Here is a 21,725-nt window from a genome sequence, read left to right on the forward strand (position 1 = left end):
AGGCAACCAGTTTTTGGAAGGGGGGGGGGGAAGCTGACAGTTTTTAGAAAATTTCATTGAACATAAAACCACAGTTAAGTGGTTAATATAAGAATTAAAAAGAACACACTAAACATAAAACAATTTTTAGTACTTTTATTTATTTACTGCTGTCTTTATTTCCATTAAGTAAAATTTAATTTTTCTATTTTTTTTCCTGAAAGTCCTATATCAGCTCTGTAAAATCAAATAATGTGAGAGCTGATTTGCACAGTGTGCATGCTCTAATGCACACTGTGCATTAGAGCATGCAAATGCTTTCTGATGCACTCCTCAGAGGATTAAGTGGTTATACTGTACTTTCCCGACCTCATGGAATTCAAATCTTCACGATCTCAACAAAAGCAAAGATTTTCTTCCTCATTTGGCAATTTCTTCATACAGGGCTGCTGTGTAAGAATTTTAATGAATTTTAATGCATTATAAAAACTAATTTCCATGAAGTTCAGAGGATTAAGTTGAACTTGACCTGTGCAGATCAGGTATGGCTTAATTCTCTGAACATGCCTAAAGCTGGCACTGCTGCTAAGGAATTACATTAGAACCTATAACAGATTTTATTAGGAGGAAGAGGCCTCCTTACAATTAACAGACATTTTCAAAAATTACCTTGGATTAAAAACTCTTGGTATTACAAACCATCTACTTTATAAAATTTACAACTGAACTAAGCAAAGAAAAAGGAGAAAGAACATAAGCATATAATATTACTTCATTTATAAGAAATATTTTGTTTTATACAGTCTCTGCTGGTGGTTGATTTGAACCTTTCTCTCTCTTTTGAAAAAATTTCAGAATAGCTTGAAGACAGTTAGGTGACTGCCACCTTTCTGCCAGCTCGTTGCATTCTGCAATATTTGCTTTTTGTAATATATCCCGCTCCATATCTCTACACAATTTCTTTGAGGAGATCATTGACTAAAAAGAAGAAACAGAAAAGACAAATTTTCTCAAATAATAGTCCAAAGATTTCCATATTTTATTAAAATTTAGATTTTCTTATTAAAAATTATTAAGTATTTCAACAATAAGAACACAAGTCTCAGAGAGATCTGGGAGTTTTACAGCAGGCTATTTCAAGTAAGATATATAAGGGAATGGATTAAGAACAAGCATTGTGTTTTTCTTATAGTTTGTTTCTCATGTAATATTTTAAAATGATATGCATTAGAGCTACTATTAAGTAAACACATTAATAGGAATTAGCTATCATTCATTTCTTTTTCATATACTCCATGTAGTTAACCTTTAAACAGTATATTAGAATCTCTCAGACAGCAGGGTATTTAAATTTATCATTTGTTCCAGTTTTACTTAACTCATGATTTTTAGTATCTTTTTACAGGGCCTATCTTTGGAGTACTGGTCTCTAGACAAAATACTTTTCAAGGGCCATAAATTCTACTTTAATTAATAGTAAAAAAAATTAACCCTATAACCCAAAATTAGGATTACAGTAAATATATGCAAATCTGAACATACTGGCAGCATGTGCCTTTTGACCAGAAACTACAACACTGCAATTTGAAAGTATATTTTATTTGCATATATTTCTAAGGAAATATATGCAAATCTGAATGTACCAGTGGCATACTCCAAAATCAGTGATATCCAGTAGCTGGATATCACTGATTTTGGCTGTGTCCATTGCCATCTACGGGCCTAGGCATGTGCTGAATTTGCCTTTCTACCTTTTTCAACCATATTATTTCCTTCTTTGTCTCTGATCTGACAGCCTGGCATAATCATACTATACTGCTCGAAAAAATTAACAGAACACATAAAAGGCAGTGTAACTCGTGCAGCTTGCAATGAAGCGGGACAAAATTTGGTATGGTGGTATTTCGTAGAATTATGAAATGAGGAGACAGCAAGAAACTTCGATCAGGTATAGGGACATTTATAGGGTTGTATAAGGATTACTTAAAAGGTCACATTATAGAAGTCGATACAAACTGCTTGAAATATGGTCACATGACATCAGTATGCACATGATCCATCCCTTCCAATGGCTAAACAGGCCTGAAGCGGTGAACCACACTTGATATAAGGGTATCTACAAGATTCTGTGGCAACAAACACCATTTTTCTACCAGTGCAGACCTTTGCTCACCAAGGAGTCGGCTGTCAGCGTGCAATGCAAAGTCAAAGGGCATCCCACACACATTTGATTGGATTTAAGTGTGGTGATCATGCTGGCCACGGAAGCCATTGGATATCTTGAAACTGAAGATATTCTTCTACCACTTGAGCTCTATGTGCAGGTGGCATTGTCGTGCATGAAAAGAAAATCTGGGGGCAAATGAACTCCTAAAAAGTCACACAGAGGGTTCAGGGATCTGTTCTCGGTACCTCTGTGCAGTTACACCCCACCATTTAAAAAAATAATAATATCCCTATAAAGTTTCACCAATGCAAAAACAACTTCAGAAAGAATGAATGAAAACTTATCAACTTCATCTTGGAAAATCTCAACTTCAAACTTCTAAAATGAGGTTTGAGATGTTAATGAAACTACCAATACTTTATCCATACTGTATCGTACCATTAATAATGACTTCCTACCACTCTCTATGCCAAACTTAAGAATTTTTCCTTGCTAGTACAATGATGAAATAAATATTAAAATTTTTAAATAATTTACAGAAAAACTAAAAGTCATCTGGAAATGTAAACCACATCATTATAATACTCTAAACCATGAAATTTTGTAAAAACCAGCTCCACAGGGAATCATAACATCAATTCCTTAATATCTATTCAAGGCATCCTCTTCACAGAATCTCAAGCTATCACTTATATTTCAGCCAATTAAAATACCCAAGTTAGCATCCCAGTCATTTAAACCAACACAAACAATGTTCTGAGCCTACTAAAACTGGATACTGAGGATACTGATTTCTTAATTAAAAAACAATTTCGTTATTGGCCCAAATGGTATCCGACTTATTTCATTAAAAATAAAAAAAACAGTTTCCTCTGTCCATTCTGTCCTCTCAACCTTTCATTTTGAACCTATTCAAACAAGTTCCTGTCCAGCCAAACTACAAAAAAGGACAAAAAAAAAAAAAAAAACTCCAGCAATTATACAATATTAAACAATATTAACATGAACTTTGATACAATCATATATAGTCAATATGCTAACTACCTAAGACCTCAAACTGCTGAAGAATAGCATGGATTACTTAAAAATAAATCAGTAGTAACCAATCTTTTATAGTTCTTTTCCAAGTCCATTGACAAAGACCACCAAGGCATTGTTTATACTGACATCATGTTTGTTTGGGGATTTATTAGGCGCATCAGCATCTGTGGCCATAGTGTGGCAACTGACATCACGAGTGTATTTGGCAAAGTATTACATGGCATCCTCTTAGCCAAACTTCAAGACTGCAGTGTCAATGATCCACTACTCAAATGGCAGTCTTTCACAAAGAAATCATCATGTAATCTTTGATAATTCCCTTTCTGGTGCTTTTTCCCTCACTGCACTATCCCCAACACTTTCTCTCAGTTCTCTCTTCGTCAATATATTTATAATGATATATTATAAAAATATATTATATAATGATATATTCACAGAAGTTCTCTCTTCATCAATATATTTATAATGATATTCCTTTTATTACCAATGAAGAGCTTATTAAAATTGCTATGTTTTCTGATGATGTCAAGCTATACTCCATCGTACACAATCAGGTAGATCACCTTAAGTTACAATATACTCTCAATGATCTCAACTGCTCTAAATGGGCTTTCTGTAAATCCAGCCAAGTGGCAAGTCACTTTCTCCACTCCGACAGCCATTGCCACATCAGAAGCTATCTATTATATTGGCTCCACACTTGTTCAAAAGGTAAAGGATTTGCAGGAGCTTCTGAAGATTACTTACCAAATGTTGACTAAGTATTAATGTATCGGCGCCTCCGTAGCCAGGTGGGAAGGAGCAGCAGTGCATAACACACGCTTCTTGATTAGACCCAGGTTCGAGCCCGTCACCACCAAATACGAAGGATGCGGAAAGGTCAGGGAATGACCACCGCATATCCCGGAGCAATATGGCCTTAGTTGCTAATGCTCCTAAAAACCAAAAATAACAAATAACAATTAATGTACCATTTTACATTTTATTTATAGAACATTAGAACTGATATGTGTGAAAAGTTTCAACAGGGAAAAAAATTAAAACTACTGTATATTCAAGCATATAAGTCAACTTTTGAAGTACTAAAAAAATCATCTAAAAATTACATCAAATAATACAGAGCATGCTCAGTGTATATACAGAACAACAATAATACACTGAACACTGATCCTAAAATTGAATTATTATGGGCATATGCTTAGAAAGACATGAATTTATACCAGTATATTTGCAATATATTAGTTGCAAATATACTGGTATAAACTGCTACTTGCCTTTTAAGACCCAAGGATTTGTTCATTTTCAGACAAAACAGTTCACGGAATTCATCAGGAGTTGTTTTTGTGTTTACTCTTCAAGTTCTTGAAAAGTAACCTTTTCAAATTCTCATTGAAAATATGATTTAATATGGTGGCATTATTTACAGAGGAACCAATTTGCAGTACAGTATAGGTCTGATGTAGCAGAGTTATTAGTGCAATAAAATAGTACACATTTGAGTTGCCTACGGTTTGAGCCCATGTGACTGCTAAATACAATAATGATCCTCTGTTCTTATAAACTCTGATCTATATGGCCAGAATATCTTGGAATATAAATGGGGGGGAAATAATAAATAAATAAAATACTACTATGGCAACAAGGCATGACAGAAAAGCTTATGATTTCATTACAGTAAAGTGTAATGAATGTTGCAGTTCAAACTTTTAAAAGAAAGAGCAGAAATAATTTTTAAAAAGTAGACATTTCTTAACCCATGTGTGGTGTTCCCATCTGTAGCAAAAACTGTGGTGGGGCACCTGTTAGGCACCTATTTTCTTTTTAATTTTTAGAAAACATTTTGAGTTTTTTTTTAAATTATGCTTGAATAATGCCAATATGTCATCTTTTTTTTAATGGTTGCAGCTTATTGTAACTTTTTAAGTTAAAAAAAATTAAAACAAGTTGTATGTTTTACACCTTTTATTTTACAAAAAATATATTAATTTTGCTGCAAAAAATGTATTAGTCATAAAACAGAAGCATCAGTCTCAGTCTCTTCCAATTTAAAAGACCATTAAGCGCACGAAATTTCAAACTGTGCATGTGCATTTATTTATGCTTTTTTAATGTATAAAAATATTAAAAATTATGTATATTTGATACCCAGAATTTAAAACAAATACATCAACCGTTTAATTATAATGGTTTAATACTGGAAACTATAAAATGTACCAAACGATACTACACTGTAAAATGATATATGCAAAAGACTGATTTACAAAATAAATATACGATGAAACTTTAATATACAATAAAATATAAATAAATAAATAAATAAAATATTTAAAATACAATAAAGATAAAAGCGATAAAACATTGACTGAAGCTTTCGGAGGCTTCCGCCTCCTTTCTCAACAACAATGATGTTAAAGCAACACATCCTTAAGTAACAGGCTCACAGCACACGTGGTTGACCAGGCACATGCTCAATATTTCTTCCATATGATCCAGAACCGGAAGCGGCTCGGGAGCGTGGAAATACAAAATGCTCGTCTTTTGCCAGGACCACAGCTTCTAGTAGGGGGTGAAATCGAACACCCCTGTCCCTATTCATACTATTGTTCTCAGACGAGCCTATCCACAAACTCTCTAGCCACTTACGGTCCCAGAACCTATGCGCCCGGTCAAGGATGACAGCATTCACCGGGGAGACCTGATGATGTTTCTCCCAATAATGCTCAGCAATGGCGGACTCATTGAACTCTGCGGTCTGTATAGCTCGCATGTGCTCCCCCAGACGGTCTTTTAGTCGCCGTCCTGTCTCCCCCACATAACATTCCCCACAGTCCGGGCATTCGATCTCATATACGACCCCACTACTGGAATCCCCAGGAATGGGGTCTTTGACCTGTGACAACACTGTGTGCAATTTCCGACCCGGAAGCTGCACACAGCGTGTCTGAAAGTCTCGATCTGACAAGCCCGGATAGTAGGGAATATAAACTGTGGCGACTGGAACGGACGGTATTTCATGATTAGGCTCCCCGCTTCTATTATATTTATCAATGACCCTCTGGGGGTAACCGAATTTCATAAGATCCGCCCTAACTCGCCCAATTTCTTTCTTTCTCTCTCTCCTCAGAGGTGCTACAATGCATCCTAACCCTACCCAAAAGTGCCCTGGCCACGCTGTTTTTATGCTGGGCAGTCTGTGCTGACCTATAATGGGTGTACTGGCTCCTACACATAGGCTTCCTAAACACTGTAGTACTAAGCCTGGAGCCTTCTCTACTCACCATTACGTCCAGGAATGGGAGGGAACCATTCACTTCCACCTCTGAGGTGAACTGTATAAAAGGCGAGAAATCATTGAGAAAGCCAACTACATCCTCTTCTCTCCCCTTTTGCACCAAAGTGAACGTGTCATCCATGTATCTCTTCCACTTGCGCATAGGGAACTCCAAACTTGTAAAAACCCTATTTTCTAACTCTTCCATTGCCAGGTTTGCGACAATGGTGCTAATAGGAGAACCCATAGCTGTGCCGTGAATCTGTTTGTACATCACTCCTTTATACAGCAAAGTCGTACTTGAAAGACATAATTCTACACCACAGCATATATCCTCTACACTTAGGTGCGATCTAGTACTTAGGGTATCATCTCTTTGCAGTGCCACCTTTACACATTCCACCCCATGGGCTATGGGTATACAAGTAAATAATGACACCACATCTAGCGACACCATTATTTCATTCTCCCCTACATTTTGACTTTTAACGAAGTTCACAAAATCCACACTGTCTTTAACAACAAACATGGACCGTCCCACTATAGGAGAAATCAGCTGCGCCAGGAATTTTGACAAAGCATAGGTAGGGCTCCCAACAAAAGAAACAATGGGTCGTAACGGGACCCCCACCTTATGTGTTTTCGGAAGCCCATAAAACCTGGGCAGCTGACACCCCGTTGCATGCATAGACCAGTACTTTTCTTTAGAAATCTTACCCGTTTTTAACCAGAGCTGTAAAATCTTATTAACACGTTGTTCTAAACCGGCTAGAGGATTTCTGCGGATGACCTTGTATGTATTATCATTCTGTAATAAATCTAGTGCTTTTTTATGATAATCATCACTATTTAATACTACTGTAGATCTACCCTTATCTGCCGGCAGAACCACAATATCTTCATCCTGCTTAAGTAGCCTTTTGTAGCATTTTTGGCAACTATTGTAGCCTTTCTAGCCTGACATAGGATGGCTGAGGCTTTTACCCGGATACGATTAGCAATGGGTTCTGGCAATTTACGAATTGCCCTCTCAATACCCATAGCTGTCTCAGTAATCGGAGGTTTAGGGGGTAACAAGGCAAACTTAGGCCCTAAAGCCAATACCCCCTCTTGCTCTGTAGTTAAAGGTTTACCACTCAGATTATGAATAAAATTAGATTTATTAACCCTATATATATTTGCCTGTTCTTCCAATAACGCATTGAATTTGCTAATGTGCCTCATCTTATATAAATGTGCAATCCTACCAACCCTATTATGAACTAACGTCCTGACACGTTAAATGTAAAGGGGTTAGTCTACTACTAATGTTACCTAGAGATACACCAATCAATCTCCTATTGCATCTTAAGTCATCATGTAATTTCTGTATCCAAGTGTTCAACACCTTCTTCTGATACCACGTAATAATCCTCATCATTCGCACATCCTCAAACGGTGCTTTAATCCTAAATCCATGCGGAATGAGTCCAAGTTCCCTACAACGGTACGCAAATCTTAGGTGTTGTTGCTGCTTAACCTCTCCTATGCTGCACTTCTGAAACTGCCGGATGTGTTGCAAAACTGTATGGCCATAAACACTGACAATATCTTCAAAAAGGCCTCTAAGGTTGGGAGAGTACATATCCAGAATTTAAAACAAATACACCAACCGTTTAATTATGACCTCCTTGACTGGGCGCATAGGTTCTGGGACCGTAACTGGCTAGAGAGTTTATGGATAATCTCGTCTGAGAACAATAGTATGAATAGGGACAGGGGTGTTCGATTTCACCCCTTACTAGAAGCTGTGGTCCTGGCAAAAGACGAGCGTTTTGTATTTCCACGTTCCCGAGCCGCTTCCGGTTCTGGATCGTATGGAAGAAATATTGAGCATGTGCCTGGTCAACCACGTGTGCTGTGAGCCTGTTACTTAAGGATGTGTTGCTTTAACATCATTGTTGTTGAGAAAGGAGGCGGAAGCCTCCGAAAGCTTCAGTCAATGTTTTATCGCTTTTATCTTTATTGTATTTTAAATATTTTATTTATTTATTTATTTATATTTTATTGTATATTAAAGTTTCATCGTATATTTATTTTGTAAATCAGTCTTTTGCATATATCATTTTACAGTGTAGTATCGTTTGGTACATTTTATAGTTTCCAGTATTAAACCATTATAATTAAACGGTTGGTGTATTTGTTTTAAATTCTGGATATGTACTCTCCCAACCTTAGAGGCCTTTTTGAAGATATATTTGATACCATTGGTTACTTCCATTTTCAGATGTATTTCAAATTTGGCACCATTCACAGCATGTGAAATTTGAAATAATGTCTGTTGCTTCCTGCAGAGTAATGGCCATTTTGTGAAAATACTAAGTTTTGTGTCTTTACATTAGAATAATAAATCTTTCAAAAACAAGTAGGGTAAGACTGTAGATGTTTACTGACCTAGTAGGAGTGGAAACACAAGTACCTAAAACTTTAAACAAACACATTATTGACACTTGTGTAATATCATGTCATTGTTATTGTATGCCATTGATGCCACTGTTACTGTAAACCCTAACAAAATCAATGCAGAAACTATTGCAGTATATGTTTGACAATATTTAGGAAGGTAGAAAAAAATTTTAGATTTTTAATCATTGATTAACTGTTAATGCAGGAATGAATGTTATTTTTGAGAGGCACCTAAGGTGCCCCACCACTACTGCTGGGTTAATGAGGATAATTCACTTCTACGTGAGATGCAAAAGATGACTATAAAGAAAGGGGCTGGACACATATGGAATGATGAAGTATGTTCAATGAAAAAAAAAAATAAATAAAAGTTGCCTTATATGCCGGAACATACAGGAATATCAGATTATTTCCTGTAAGTTAATTTTATCTTCTGTTTCAAAAAATGTAAAATAAAGTTGCACACGCTGATAAATTTCCCTTGCAGGTAAATGTACAAATATATCATGTGTTCCCTCTGAAGCTTCTGTGTATACTTCAGGATGGTCACACAGGAGCAGAAGAGTTTAAAATTACATAATGATTACTGTTAAAAAAATGTGTAGTATAATGATGTCATTTCCAGTGGTGCTTGACCTTTTTAAGAAAAACATTTTAATTTGGATTATATGTCATATTTATAGTTCAAAACTGACTCACTATTTTAGACAGCTGCACAGCATCTTTAAGTCGCGCATCAACTTCTTCTTGGAAATTAGCATGTGGAAACACTTCTGTTACTAAACCACGCTCCTTAGCTTCTTGGGCTGTTAGCATCTTATTGAAGAGCAAAATATCATTGGCCTGAAATGTTATATGATTTTATTTTTAAAATAAATTATTTTTACAATAAATTCTGAGAAGAATTCAATGATTAATGTCCATAATTCAAATTTTCCTATTAGATGCCTTGAGAAATTCTTAGGAGGCTGGATTGTGCTGAGATCAGCTACCTACAGCCCCAGTTGAAGAGCCAAGACTGATGATGTAAAAAGGGTGTATGACAACTTAATGATGACTTAAAAACATAAACAAACTGATGATTAGTGAGGAAATAAGTGATGATGCAAATATGTCAGGTCAAAATGTTCATATTCAAATTCTGCACAGACATATTATTGTAATATAATCCATGACAGGAGGGATTGATAATATGAAATTCTTGTGAATTAACTCTAGACTTCAGGGCCTTTGCAAGGCTAATGAGGGGGTGGGGGGGTTACTCAGCCCAGCCTACCGGATGAATTTAGTACAAAAAATTTGTTTTTGTATATGATAAAATTCATTTGCAGAGGAAAAGCAGGGTTTTTGGTAATATCATTGAAGGACCTAAGTGCTATTCAGAGAAAGAAGATGAAGAAGAATGAAGATTTGTTTCACCTCTGATTGTTGTTGGCAATATTTAAAGGAGTATGGCAAAAATGGAGGCAAAGATAAAGTCGCAATCATCTTTGAAGATGATTGTGACTTAAGTTCAGGTTGAAAGTCAAGTATTCATGTCTCATCAATGGTAACAATGTGTTTTAAAAATTCATCTTCTTGTCAGTAACATGTGATTAACTGTGTTGCAATTTCTTTATGCTTTGCTTGTTCAACTGACAGCAAATGTGGAAGCCATCAGGCAGTGACCTTTAATTTTTGTAACACCTCAGTTAAAATTCAGTGCTTGTCCAACACTGGTCTGACCAGTGTCAAAATCTCTGGGACCAATGTGAAATAATGCTACAATCTATGCTGACTCACACTTGACACACTTATAACAATTCATAAATTTGTATTGGCATTTGACCATGTAACGTTTCAATTTTGATAAAAGTTCTTTGATCTAAAACTGCAACCTGACACCTGAAGCAATAACACCATCCATTTTTAAAAGCCTTCACAACATTCAATGTAGAAATGTTGTTTCAAGCACACTAATGTTGAGGCTAAAATTCAAATTATTATCCTGATAATTGTCAGTCATGCAGGTGTATGGAGTGAGAAGTAGGTATACAGTGTGAATTACTTTTGGGATAACCCTTGTACATAGGATTCTTCCATTTCATTGATGTACCTCTGTCAAAAAAATTTTTAAGTTTAGTAACATTAAAAATAAAACCAAGGAAATAAATGGATATTGAAAATACTGCATTGTACATTTTCATATTTCAAACCTTAGATTTTCCAGCTCAAAAAAAAAAAAAAAAAATGCAATCATCCTTCAGATTACACTGATTTTGTTTCTTCTACTTATATTAAATTTTTGAGCCAAGAAAAACTATTAGTGCTTATTTTTAATTTAAAATAAAAATTTCTATACTGTTTTTAATTTTAAATTAGAAATAGAAGTTTTTGTTCGAGGGTCTGTTATAGGAGGATAATAAAGATGTGGAGGGAAGCATCAGGGTTTCTCAGACATCAAAAATGGGATATGGTGCAATAAAAAATATGAGGACCACTGATCTAGAGCAGCGTTTCCCAAACGTGGGTCCCCGGAACCCTGGGGGTCTGTAGACCAGCTCGGGGGGGGTCCATGAAACAGACCCTCTGGGAGAACTGGTCAAATTATTTGTTCTATGCGGGAATTCCTTACCCGCATTTCTCGGGAAATTTATATGGTATTTGGCCCCTCCCTGTTTTTAATATTTATTGATGATGCTGATGTGGGCAAGTTTAATGTCTAAGTTTGCTGATGATACAAGGTGAGCAATAATAATAATAATCAGGATATGCTGCTCGAACAAGGCCTGGATGGGTCTTATTAGAGTAGCACACCATGATTGAAAATTGGCAAAGTTTAATATTAATATATGCAGGATACACCACTGGGTAGCAGTAATCACAGATTACTATACCAACCTGGTGATACCAAACTACAGGTCAGGTAGTGGAGAATGAAAACGACCTGGGTCTTTTTCATTCTCCACAACTATAAAATGCGACGTGGAGTCCTCTGAGAAGTGTAGACAGGCATCATAGGACTCTATTAATGATATATGGGAATTTTCCAGAAGGATGAAGTATAAGGCAGTCATTAAGCTACACACCTTGAGTACAGCATACAGGTTTGGAAACCTAATTTTAAGAAGGAGGTAGATCTGTTGGAATGCAGAGAAGAGTAACAATATCAGTCAAGGCATATAAAAGGATACTCTTACCAAAAGACTTCAGTTCTATAATTGCAGCATCTGGAAACAAGATGTCTGTAAGGAGGCTTAAGTGAAGAATTTAAGGATTAAATGTGTTGCATAAAATAACTGCTGATGGCATTATTACTCTTCTCAAATGCCACACACAAGATGATAAGTAAAAAGACATAACTGATTGCTGAAATAAACTTCCACCTAGTATTGTGGAAGTAATTAGTCTGAATAAATTTCAGGAAAGGATTGGACAAATATTTAGAAAGGATAGGCAAATGATATGGGGTTTCCTCCCCCCCCTTTTGTGGCTAATGCTGTATAAGCTTGCTTCCTTGTATAATTTTCCAGTACCAATCCTAATATTAACATATTAAATAAGCAGATCTCTCTCTCAAAATACAATCCCTTTGAATATATAGTAATCTCAGTCCTCTGGAACTCATCTTCTGGATTACATTCAAGCTCCTGCACTGTTTTCAATGATGGCATCCTTATTGTCAATTCACCCTCAAGGAGAGTTATCAGTGTCGATCAATTCGGCCCTGGAGGGATTGTGCAAGGCTCAAGGGGTAGAATTTTTTTCAGCCTGGACTGTACTTGTTAACAGGAGAGATTGCTTCTACAGGGATGGGATACACTTAAATAGAAAGGGTGCAAGAATTTTTGCTGATGCTGTCGAGGCAGTGTTAGGTGGGTCGGAAAACTGCTAGTTGGGGGGGATACAAGGACTAATAGATTAACAGTAGCCAGTGGCAGAGGTGGAAGTGATTCTTGCACTGCTTCTATTGAAATGAGCAGAAGTCTGAAAAACAGGATGCAGGATATTTCAGAGACTGCTGGGAGTCATTGCGGTACAAGTAAACACATGGGTTGTGTTAGGGTAGCTAAGAATAGAAACAGGTGCATGTATACCTGCGTGTACACCAATGCTAGGAGTTTGGTAAATAAATTTGATGAATTTGAGGTATTGCTCAAAACATCAAAGGCAGATATTGTTGGGATATCAGAGACGTGGTGTCACACAGATATAAGTAATGCGGAACTGGAATTTGGGGAATACAATGTGTATAGAAAGGATAGACAGGACAGGAGGGGAGGAGGGGTTATGCTATTAATTAAGAAACACATAAAGTCCAAGGAAGTGAAGCCAGTCGACATCGATGGACAGGGCAGCGTCGAGTCAGTTTGGTGTGACATAAGCATAGGGAAATCAAAATTGAGAGTAGGAGTGTGCTATAGGCCTAATGACTCTGATGAGTATAATAAGATATTGTACAGGGAAATAGAGTGGGCCAGTAAATCAGAGAGTCTTATAATGGGGGACTTTAATTTCCCAGATATTGACTGGAATTTGTGGGTTGGTCACTCGCACACTAGCAAGGCTTTTGTGGATTTATTGGATGATTGTTTTCTACATCAGCATGTTCGTGAGGCAACGAGAGGGAGCAATACTCTTGATCTGATTATCAGTAGTGATTCCTCATGCATTAAGAACCTGCAGATAAATGAACCACTAGGTGGCAGTGATCACAGTGTGTTGAAGTGGGATTTACTCAAGGAGGTAACTACCATCAGAGGTAAAGGGAAGGGTTTTTGTTTTCGTAAAGGCGACTATGATGGTCTGAGACAGTATTTAAATTCTATACAGTGGGACCAACTGATGATGTTACCAACAGCAAACTCAAAATGGGAAGCATTCAAGGAACTAATCTTGGAGGCTACCAGGCTTTACATACCAACTAAGAAATATTGTTCAAGGTTTAGGCCTAAATGGTTGTCAGATGAACTAATGAGACATGTGGCAGAGAAGAAAAATGCATGGGATACATACAAATTAATGGGTGACATGGAAGCCTATGATAGATATAAGTTGGTCTGTAACCAAGTCACAAAGGAGATTAGGCAGGCAAAGGCAGACTATGAAAAATCCTTGGCAAAGGATGCAAAGAAAAACAGAAAAGAGTTCTTTACATACTTGAACTCGAAAAGGAAAGGGATGAATCAGATTGGTCCACTGGATATTGATGGTTCAACAGTTGAGGATCCTGCTCAGGTGGCTAACAATCTAAACGAGTATTTTGCATCTACATTCACGCATGAGGAGTTATTCAGGAAGGAGAATGATGTAGGTAAAGTAAACATTGGCAGTGAGCTGGATGATTTTGTAATAACTGAGAGGAAAGTGGAGGAGAGATTGTTGGGGATAAACATAAAAAAGGCACCTGGGGTGGATGGGATCTATCCAGTTATATTAAAGGAGGCAGCAAAGGAAGTAAGCAAACCCTTAGCCATAATTATGAGAGCTTCCTTGGACTCAGGGGAGGTACCTATGGACTGGAGATGTGCAAATGTGACCCCAATTCACAAAGGAGGTTCAAAGGCTGACACAAGTAATTATAGACCTGTTAGTTTAACTTCTGTTCCAGGTAAATTAATGGTTAAAGAAGCACTGCAGGATCATCTAGACAAGAATTCAGTTATAGCTCAGACGCAGCATGGTTTTGTTAAGGGCAGGTCTTGCCTGACCAATTTGATTGGATACTATGATGTAGTCACAAAAGAACTGGATGCAGGGAATAACTTTGATATTATATATTTGGATCTTAGAAAGGCTTTTGATACTGTTGCACATGGAAGACTGCTGCACAAATTGGAGCAGTGTGGCATTGGAGGCAAATTGCTGCTATGGATAAGGGGATGGTTGAGTGGCAGAAGACAGAGAGTGGTAATCAATGGACACTGCTCAACGTGGACTAATGTTATTAGTGGAGTTCCTCAAGGTTCAGTGTTGGGTCCGTTGTTGTTTTCGGTGTTTATGAATGATATTGATGATGGGATATCAAGTTTAATGTCCAAGTTTGCAGATGATACAAAGGTTGGCAGGGTCGTTAAGGACAATACTGACGCTATGCTGCTGCAACAGGATCTGGACAGGTTGAACAGATGGGCTGAGAGGTGGCAAATGAGGTTTAACATCGACAAATGTAAAGTGCTGCATATGGGAAACAGTAACCCCAGAGCAACGTATCAACTCTGCGGTACTACACTGACAGTGGTGGAGAATGAAAAGGACCTGGGGGTAATTGTGCAGGCAGATATGAAGTTCTCTGAGCAGTGCAGACGAGCTGCAAGAGTAGCTCATGGTGTCTTGTCAATGATATACAGGAATTTTTCTAGCAGGGATAAGGAGGTGATTATTCCATTGTATAAGGCAATGGTAAGGCCACATCTTGAGTACTGTATACAGGTCTGGAGGCCTCATTTCAAGAAGGATGTAGAGCTGCTGGAACGGGTACAGAGAAGGGCAACAAGATTAGTAAATGGAACAAAGGGTTGCTCTTACGAAGAAAGGCTTAAGTTTTGCAAATTACAGAGTCTGGAGACTAGGCACCGGCGAGGTGATCTGATAGACGTGTATAAGGCTTTGAATGGTTTGAGCATGCTCAATGCCAATGGGATTCTTCATCTTTCTCAGAATAATCACCTCAGAGGGCATAAATTCAAATTGAGGAAGGACGGATGTCGGATAGATGTGCGGAAATTTGCCTTTGGCCAGCGGGTGGTTGGTTGGTGGAACCGACTTCCATCACTGGTTGTTGAAGTTGATAGCCTAAACAAATTTAAAGCTCAACTGGACAGGTATTTTGAACGAACGGAGGGGTGAAATGGGAGTGGGTTTTTTTTTTTTTTTTTTGTTTTTTTTGGCTGATGCTGAATAAGCTTGCTTTCTTGCATCATATGCCTCTGCTAATGCTAATGTTTCAGGAAAGAAATTGTTAAAAACTTGAAAATAATCAAAATCAAAGTAGTGTATTTGTTTACTCTCAACACGCCAATAAAAAATTCAACTTCAGAGTTATCCTAAAAAAGGATAAATTTCACACTAGATTTCTCACTGTGGGGTGCTACCTTAACACAGTTAAAACGAACACACTGCATGCACTGCACTCCTTTTTAAATGATTCATTTATAAACAGTTCACAATTATAAAACAAACACACTGCATGCACTTCACTCCTTTTTAAATAGTTCATTTATAACAGTTCACAATTAACATGAATATTAATTCCTTTATAACCATTCACAACAGCACGAATAACCTTCATAATAGTTCACAAATTAACCTGAATATTAAATAAAACTTACATGAGCATAACCCATGATTTTTGGAAAAGTATAAGTGGAGCATCCTTCAGGTGATAGACCCAGTGTGCTGAGTGGTACATGAAATGTAGCCTAAAAAATTATATATATATATATATATATATATGCAAATTGTTTTCTCTTAATGAAAAAGGTTACAAAAACTAGTGATGAACAGTGTAGTTTTTTTTTACTGAAAAATTATATTAGGAAAAAAAAATTACACAAATCTAAAAGGAGAAATTTTATCCATAAAATAATAAACTTTCAGATACAATAATTTCTTGCCAAAAATTAACAGGTTTTATTATTGACACTTTATATGATGTTATTCACATTTTTAAAAGGGTGAGATATTGTTTAATCTAATGGTAAAACCTCATACCTAAAAATTATTCCAAAGACATACTTCATTCATTGGGTACTGTAACTTCTGATATTGTTATATTTTATAACTGAAATTAATTATTTAATTTTATTTATTTTATTTAAATAGTATGTTGTTGTTGGATATATGTATATATATATACATATATATACACAATAACAACATACTATTGTAGTGGGAGTGCTGTGGCTCAGGGGAGAAGTGAGAGGGGTGGTTGTCCTCTGAATCACAGCCTTTTGAAATGTACTGCTTGTATGATGTTTGTGGAACTAGGTGGACAGTGCAACGTTGAGTCAGTTTGGTGTGACATAAGCACAGAGGGGCGCCTCCGTAGCCAGGTGGGCAGGAGCAGTAGTGTGTAGCACACGCTTCTTGATTAGACCGTGGTTCGAGCTCGTGACCACCAAATACGGAGGATGTGGAAAGGTCAGGGAATGACCATCGCATATCCCCGGAGCAATATGGCCTTAGTTGCTAATGCTCCTAAAAACCAAATAAAACATAAGCACAGAGAAAGCGAAATTGAGTGTAGGAGTGTGTTACAGGCCAAATGACTCTGATGAGTATAATGAACAACTGTACAGAGAAACAGATTGGGTCAGTTAATCAGATTGTCTTAGAATGGGGATTTTAACTTCCCAGATACTGGGACTTCTGGGGTGGTCACTCACACACAGCAAGTCTTTTTTTTTTGGATTTACTGGATGATTGTTTTCTATAACAGCATATTCAAGAGACCGGGGTTCGAGAATCTGCAGATAAAGGAACAACTAGATGGCAGTGATCAAAGTATGCTGGCATGGGATTTACTCAAAGATGCAGCTATCATCAGGTGTAAGGAAAAAGAGAAGGACCTTTGCTTTCGTAAAGGTGACTATGATGGTCTGAGACAGTTTTTAAAGTTTATACTGTGGGACCAACTGATGATGTTACCAACAGGAAATTCAAAATGGGAAGCATTCATGGAAGTAATCTTGGAAGCTACTAGGCTTTTTGTCCCAACTAAGAAATATTGTTCTAGGTTTAGGCCTAAATGGATGTCAGGTGAACTAATGAGCCTCGCAGCAGAGAAGAAAAATGCATGGGATGCATATAAATCATCAGGTGACACAGAAGCCTTTGGTAGATATAAGCTGGTGTGTAATCAAGTCACAAAAGAGGTTAGGCAGGCAAAGGCAGATTATGCAAAATGTTTAGGCAAAGGATGCAAAGAAAAACAGCAAAGAGTTCTTTACTTATGTAAACTCTAGAAGGGGATGAATCAGATTGGTCCACTTGATATCGATGGTTCAACTGTTGAGGAACTTGCTCAAGTAGTTACAAACTAAATGAGTATTTTGCATCTACATTCACACATGAGGAATTATTCAGGGATTAAGAACGCCAGAAGTTTATCAAACTCTGGCAAGGAACTAAATAATAACTGAGAGCAAAATGGAGCAGAAATTGTTGAAGTTAAACATAAGAAAGGTGCCTTGGATGGATGGGAACTACCCAGTTATATTAAATGAGGCAACAAAGGAAGTAAGTAAACCCTTAGCCATAATTATGAGAGATTCCTTGGACTCTGGGGATGTCCCCAAGAACTGAAGATATCCAAATGTGACCCCAATTCACAAAGGGGGATCAAAGGGGTGACACAAGTAATTACAGACATGTTAGTTTTACTTCTGTTCTGGGGAAATTAATGGAGCTCTGATTAAAGAAGCACTACAGGACCATCTAAATGACAAAGGAACTGGATGCAAAAAATAATTTTGATAACATATACTTGGATTTCAGGAAAGCTTTTGATACTGTTGCACCATGGAAAACTACTGTACAAGTTGGAGCAGTATGGCATTAAAGGCAAGTTGCTGCTATGGATAAAGGGATGGTTGAGTGGAAGAAGACAGAAAGTGGTAATCAATGGACACTGCTCTTCATGGAGAAATGTTATTAGTGGTGTCCCCCAGGGGTCCGTGTTGGGCATATTGTTGTTTTCTGTATTTTTCAATGAAGGCATATCAGGCTTAGTGTCCAATTTTGGAGACAATACGAAGGTTGGCAGGGTTGTTAATGACAGTATGCTACTGCAACAGGATCTAGAAAAGTTGAGCAGATGGGGTAAGAGGTAGCAACTGAAGTTTAACCTTGATAAATGTAAAGTACTGCATATGGGTAGTAGTAACCCTAGAGTAACATATCAACTGTGGTAATGCACTCAGGGTGGTAGAGAATGAAAAAGACTTGAGGGTAATTGTGCAGTCAGATATGAAGTTGGCAAAGGTAAAGAAAGGCAACACGAGAACGACGAGTAACATCAGATAACTTACGTGGAAAATTAGTTTCCCGATACAGCACTCTAGCACTGCTTGCTCGGTAAACAGATGGTAGGTGTTATACGTCTGGAGCAAAGTCGAGAATGATATATTGATTGACAGGTAGACGTGGCAAACGATGTGTGATTGGTGCACGAACACAACACATGATAAGATCGGGTTAGTATCATTTTAGTAGCACTCAGAAGCACTAATGGTAACTTGTCCTAATAAACACTTTCCATAGTGGTGAAAAAAGGCCAGGTTACCTCTGCTTGAACCCCTCCCGAAATGGAGGGAGTAACCTAACCTTTTTTCTTTAGAATCGCAGTCATATTTAGAAATACAGTCATAAAATTTTTTTATTTTTTTATGACTATATTTCTTTTATTAATTTAGTTTTCATCAAAAAATCAACCATTTTATTTTCCTTACAAATTTCTTCCATCTTTAAAAGATTCATCACTTGTATTACCTGTTTACCGTTCATTACAAACCTATTATGCACCGTTCTTTACTCATAAATACATTATAATGCCAACCAATGACTACACAGTAGCTTGTCCTCTGTTGTGCCCAACCACCACCAATCATTTCATCGTTTGTCATGCCTACCTGTCAATCAATATATCCTTTCTCGATTTCGGCTCCAGACCAATAACACCTACCGTCTGTTTACCGAGCGAGCAGCGCTACAGTCCATCATCGGAAAAAAGTAAGTTATATGACGTTTCTCGTCGTTCTTGTGTTGGCTTTCTTTACCTTAGCCATGAAGTTTTCTGAACAGTGCAGACAGTCTGCAACAATAGCTCATGGTGTCTTGTCAATGATATACAGGAATTTTTTTAGCAGGGATAAGGAGGTGATTATCTCCTTGTATAAGGCAATGGTCAGGCCTCATCTTGAGTACTGTATACAGGTCTGAAGGTCTCATTTTAAGAAGGATGTAGAGCTGCTGGAATGAGTACAGAGAATGGCAACAAGATTAGTGAATGGAACAAAGGGTTGCTCTTAAGAAGAAAGGCTTAAGTTTTGCAAATTACAGTGTCTGGAGACTAGGCACCTGCGAGGTGATCTGATTGAGGTGTATAAAGCCTTGAATGGTTTTAGCATGCTCAATGCTGATGGGATTCTTCCTCTTGCTCAGAATAATCGCCTGAGGGCATAAATTCAAATTAAGAAAAGATGGTTGTAGGGATAGATGTGCGGAAGTTTGCCTTTAGCCAGCGGGTGGTCGATTGCTGGAACAAACTTCCAACTGTCGTTGTAGAAGTTGATAGGTTAAATAGATTCAAGGCAGAACTTGACAGACAGTTGGAGCATGTGGATGGGTGAAATAAGGGATTTTTTTTTTTTTTTTTTGGCTGATGCTATATAAGCTTGCTTTCTTGCATCATGTGCCTTTGTTAATGCTAATATTATATAGTATGAACCAGAGCTATAATGCTCAATATGTTCTACGTTGATATCAATATGTGTAAAAGAATAAGAGAAGTATTAGACAGAATACAATAGACAAAATAAATTCAAGGCAGAACTAGACAAACATTTGAAGTTAATGGATGGGTGAAATGGGAAGGTTCATGTTTGCATTTTCTTTCCTGCATCATATGCCTCTGAACGTCAGAGCTTTCAATGCCCTGTGGTATCTGGCTTGTGGCTGATGATCAGATCTAGAATATACTTGCCCTCAGTATTTTCCCTAACATGCTGATACAAATAATAATTATTTAGTCTATTTAAAAATTTTGTTTTGCATGGTGAGTTTCTCTCCCATTTGCACCAATCAATAAGGAGCAAATTAAAATCACCATAATAAAGCATTCACAGCTGCTCATCCATTTCAGCACATAGAGGAGACACCCAACTATCCTCATTACAAAAAAAGAACTTTACCCATTTTTCCTTGACAGTGTAAATACTTCCATTAAACTAAACCCTCATGGACTAGAGCATATTTGAGTATTCTGTTTTGCTCCAATTGATGTATCCCTAAACTGGGAGGGAAGGGGGGGAATCAGCTGGCAGCTCACTAGATCATCACTGTCAACTTTTGACTATAAAGAAGCTAGCGATCAGGATTTGTAAGCAGAAAGAAAGCAGGAGGTTTCTGCACCAAAACAGGTTTTTTTTTTTTTTTTTTTTCTCCCTTTACAAAAAGCAGAAGTGTTTCTGTTCTTTTGCTCAGCCTCACTGAGCAAAAGAACAGAATCTTCTCCTTTTATTTTAGACTCTCCACAATCTTGGCAGTAGAAATGCCTTATGATAGTCTAGTATGGTCATCAGTTTTCAAAATAGTAGCATAAGAGTTGAAAACTGTTGGCAAAATAAATTTGCATATAATATTCTTTGACATATCTAGGAGTAATCCTAGCCAATGTGAGGTACATTGGCTTGAAGAGCTATGTTCAGATTTTCAAATGTTGGCATAAGATTTAAAAGAAACAAGTGCTAGAATTATCACTTTTCTTGGCATGTTTATGATTACTTCTAGATAAGTTCAAAACTTTTGGGTCATGAACTGAATCTGAAGATGGGTCAGTGACACTCACCTTGTGATCACTTGTACTTTTCAATTTGGAAATTGGAAGGTGTTAATATTGCTTTACTCACCACTTCTAACCGTTTCTTTAAATGGCTTGTCAAAGCTTGCCACTGTTCTACTGGTCTAGCTACACACTTTTAACCATGGATGATCAATGTGTATACATGCTTCAGATTTTTTTTTTTTAATTCAGCGGCATGCATCAATTGAAATTGTTTAAATCTATTTTTCCTGTTTAGCACTTCTTTCTAGATAGTAGTAAATTCCAACAAGAATTCACCC

At 37.1% G+C, this 21,725-nt stretch overlaps 1 protein-coding gene across 1 annotated transcript in view; it reads right to left on the bottom strand.

Moving 5' to 3' along the window:
• Positions 1-774: 774 nt before the first annotated feature.
• LOC150080950 (enoyl-CoA delta isomerase 2-like) overlaps positions 775-21,725 on the bottom strand; it is a 161,065-nt gene continuing 140,114 nt past the window's right edge. The window contains exons 10-11 of the mRNA XM_090380862.1: positions 9,603-9,746; positions 775-957 (exon numbers count right to left, since the gene is read on the bottom strand). Of these exons, the coding sequence (XP_090236988.1) occupies positions 775-957; positions 9,603-9,746 (327 nt within the window). The remainder of the gene's footprint in view (positions 958-9,602; positions 9,747-21,725) is intronic.

This window comes from Mastigoproctus giganteus, chromosome 9, assembly GCF_048544385.1.
Source record: "Mastigoproctus giganteus isolate SK-2022 chromosome 9, ASM4854438v1, whole genome shotgun sequence".
Lineage (NCBI taxonomy): Eukaryota > Metazoa > Arthropoda > Arachnida > Uropygi > Thelyphonidae > Mastigoproctus > Mastigoproctus giganteus.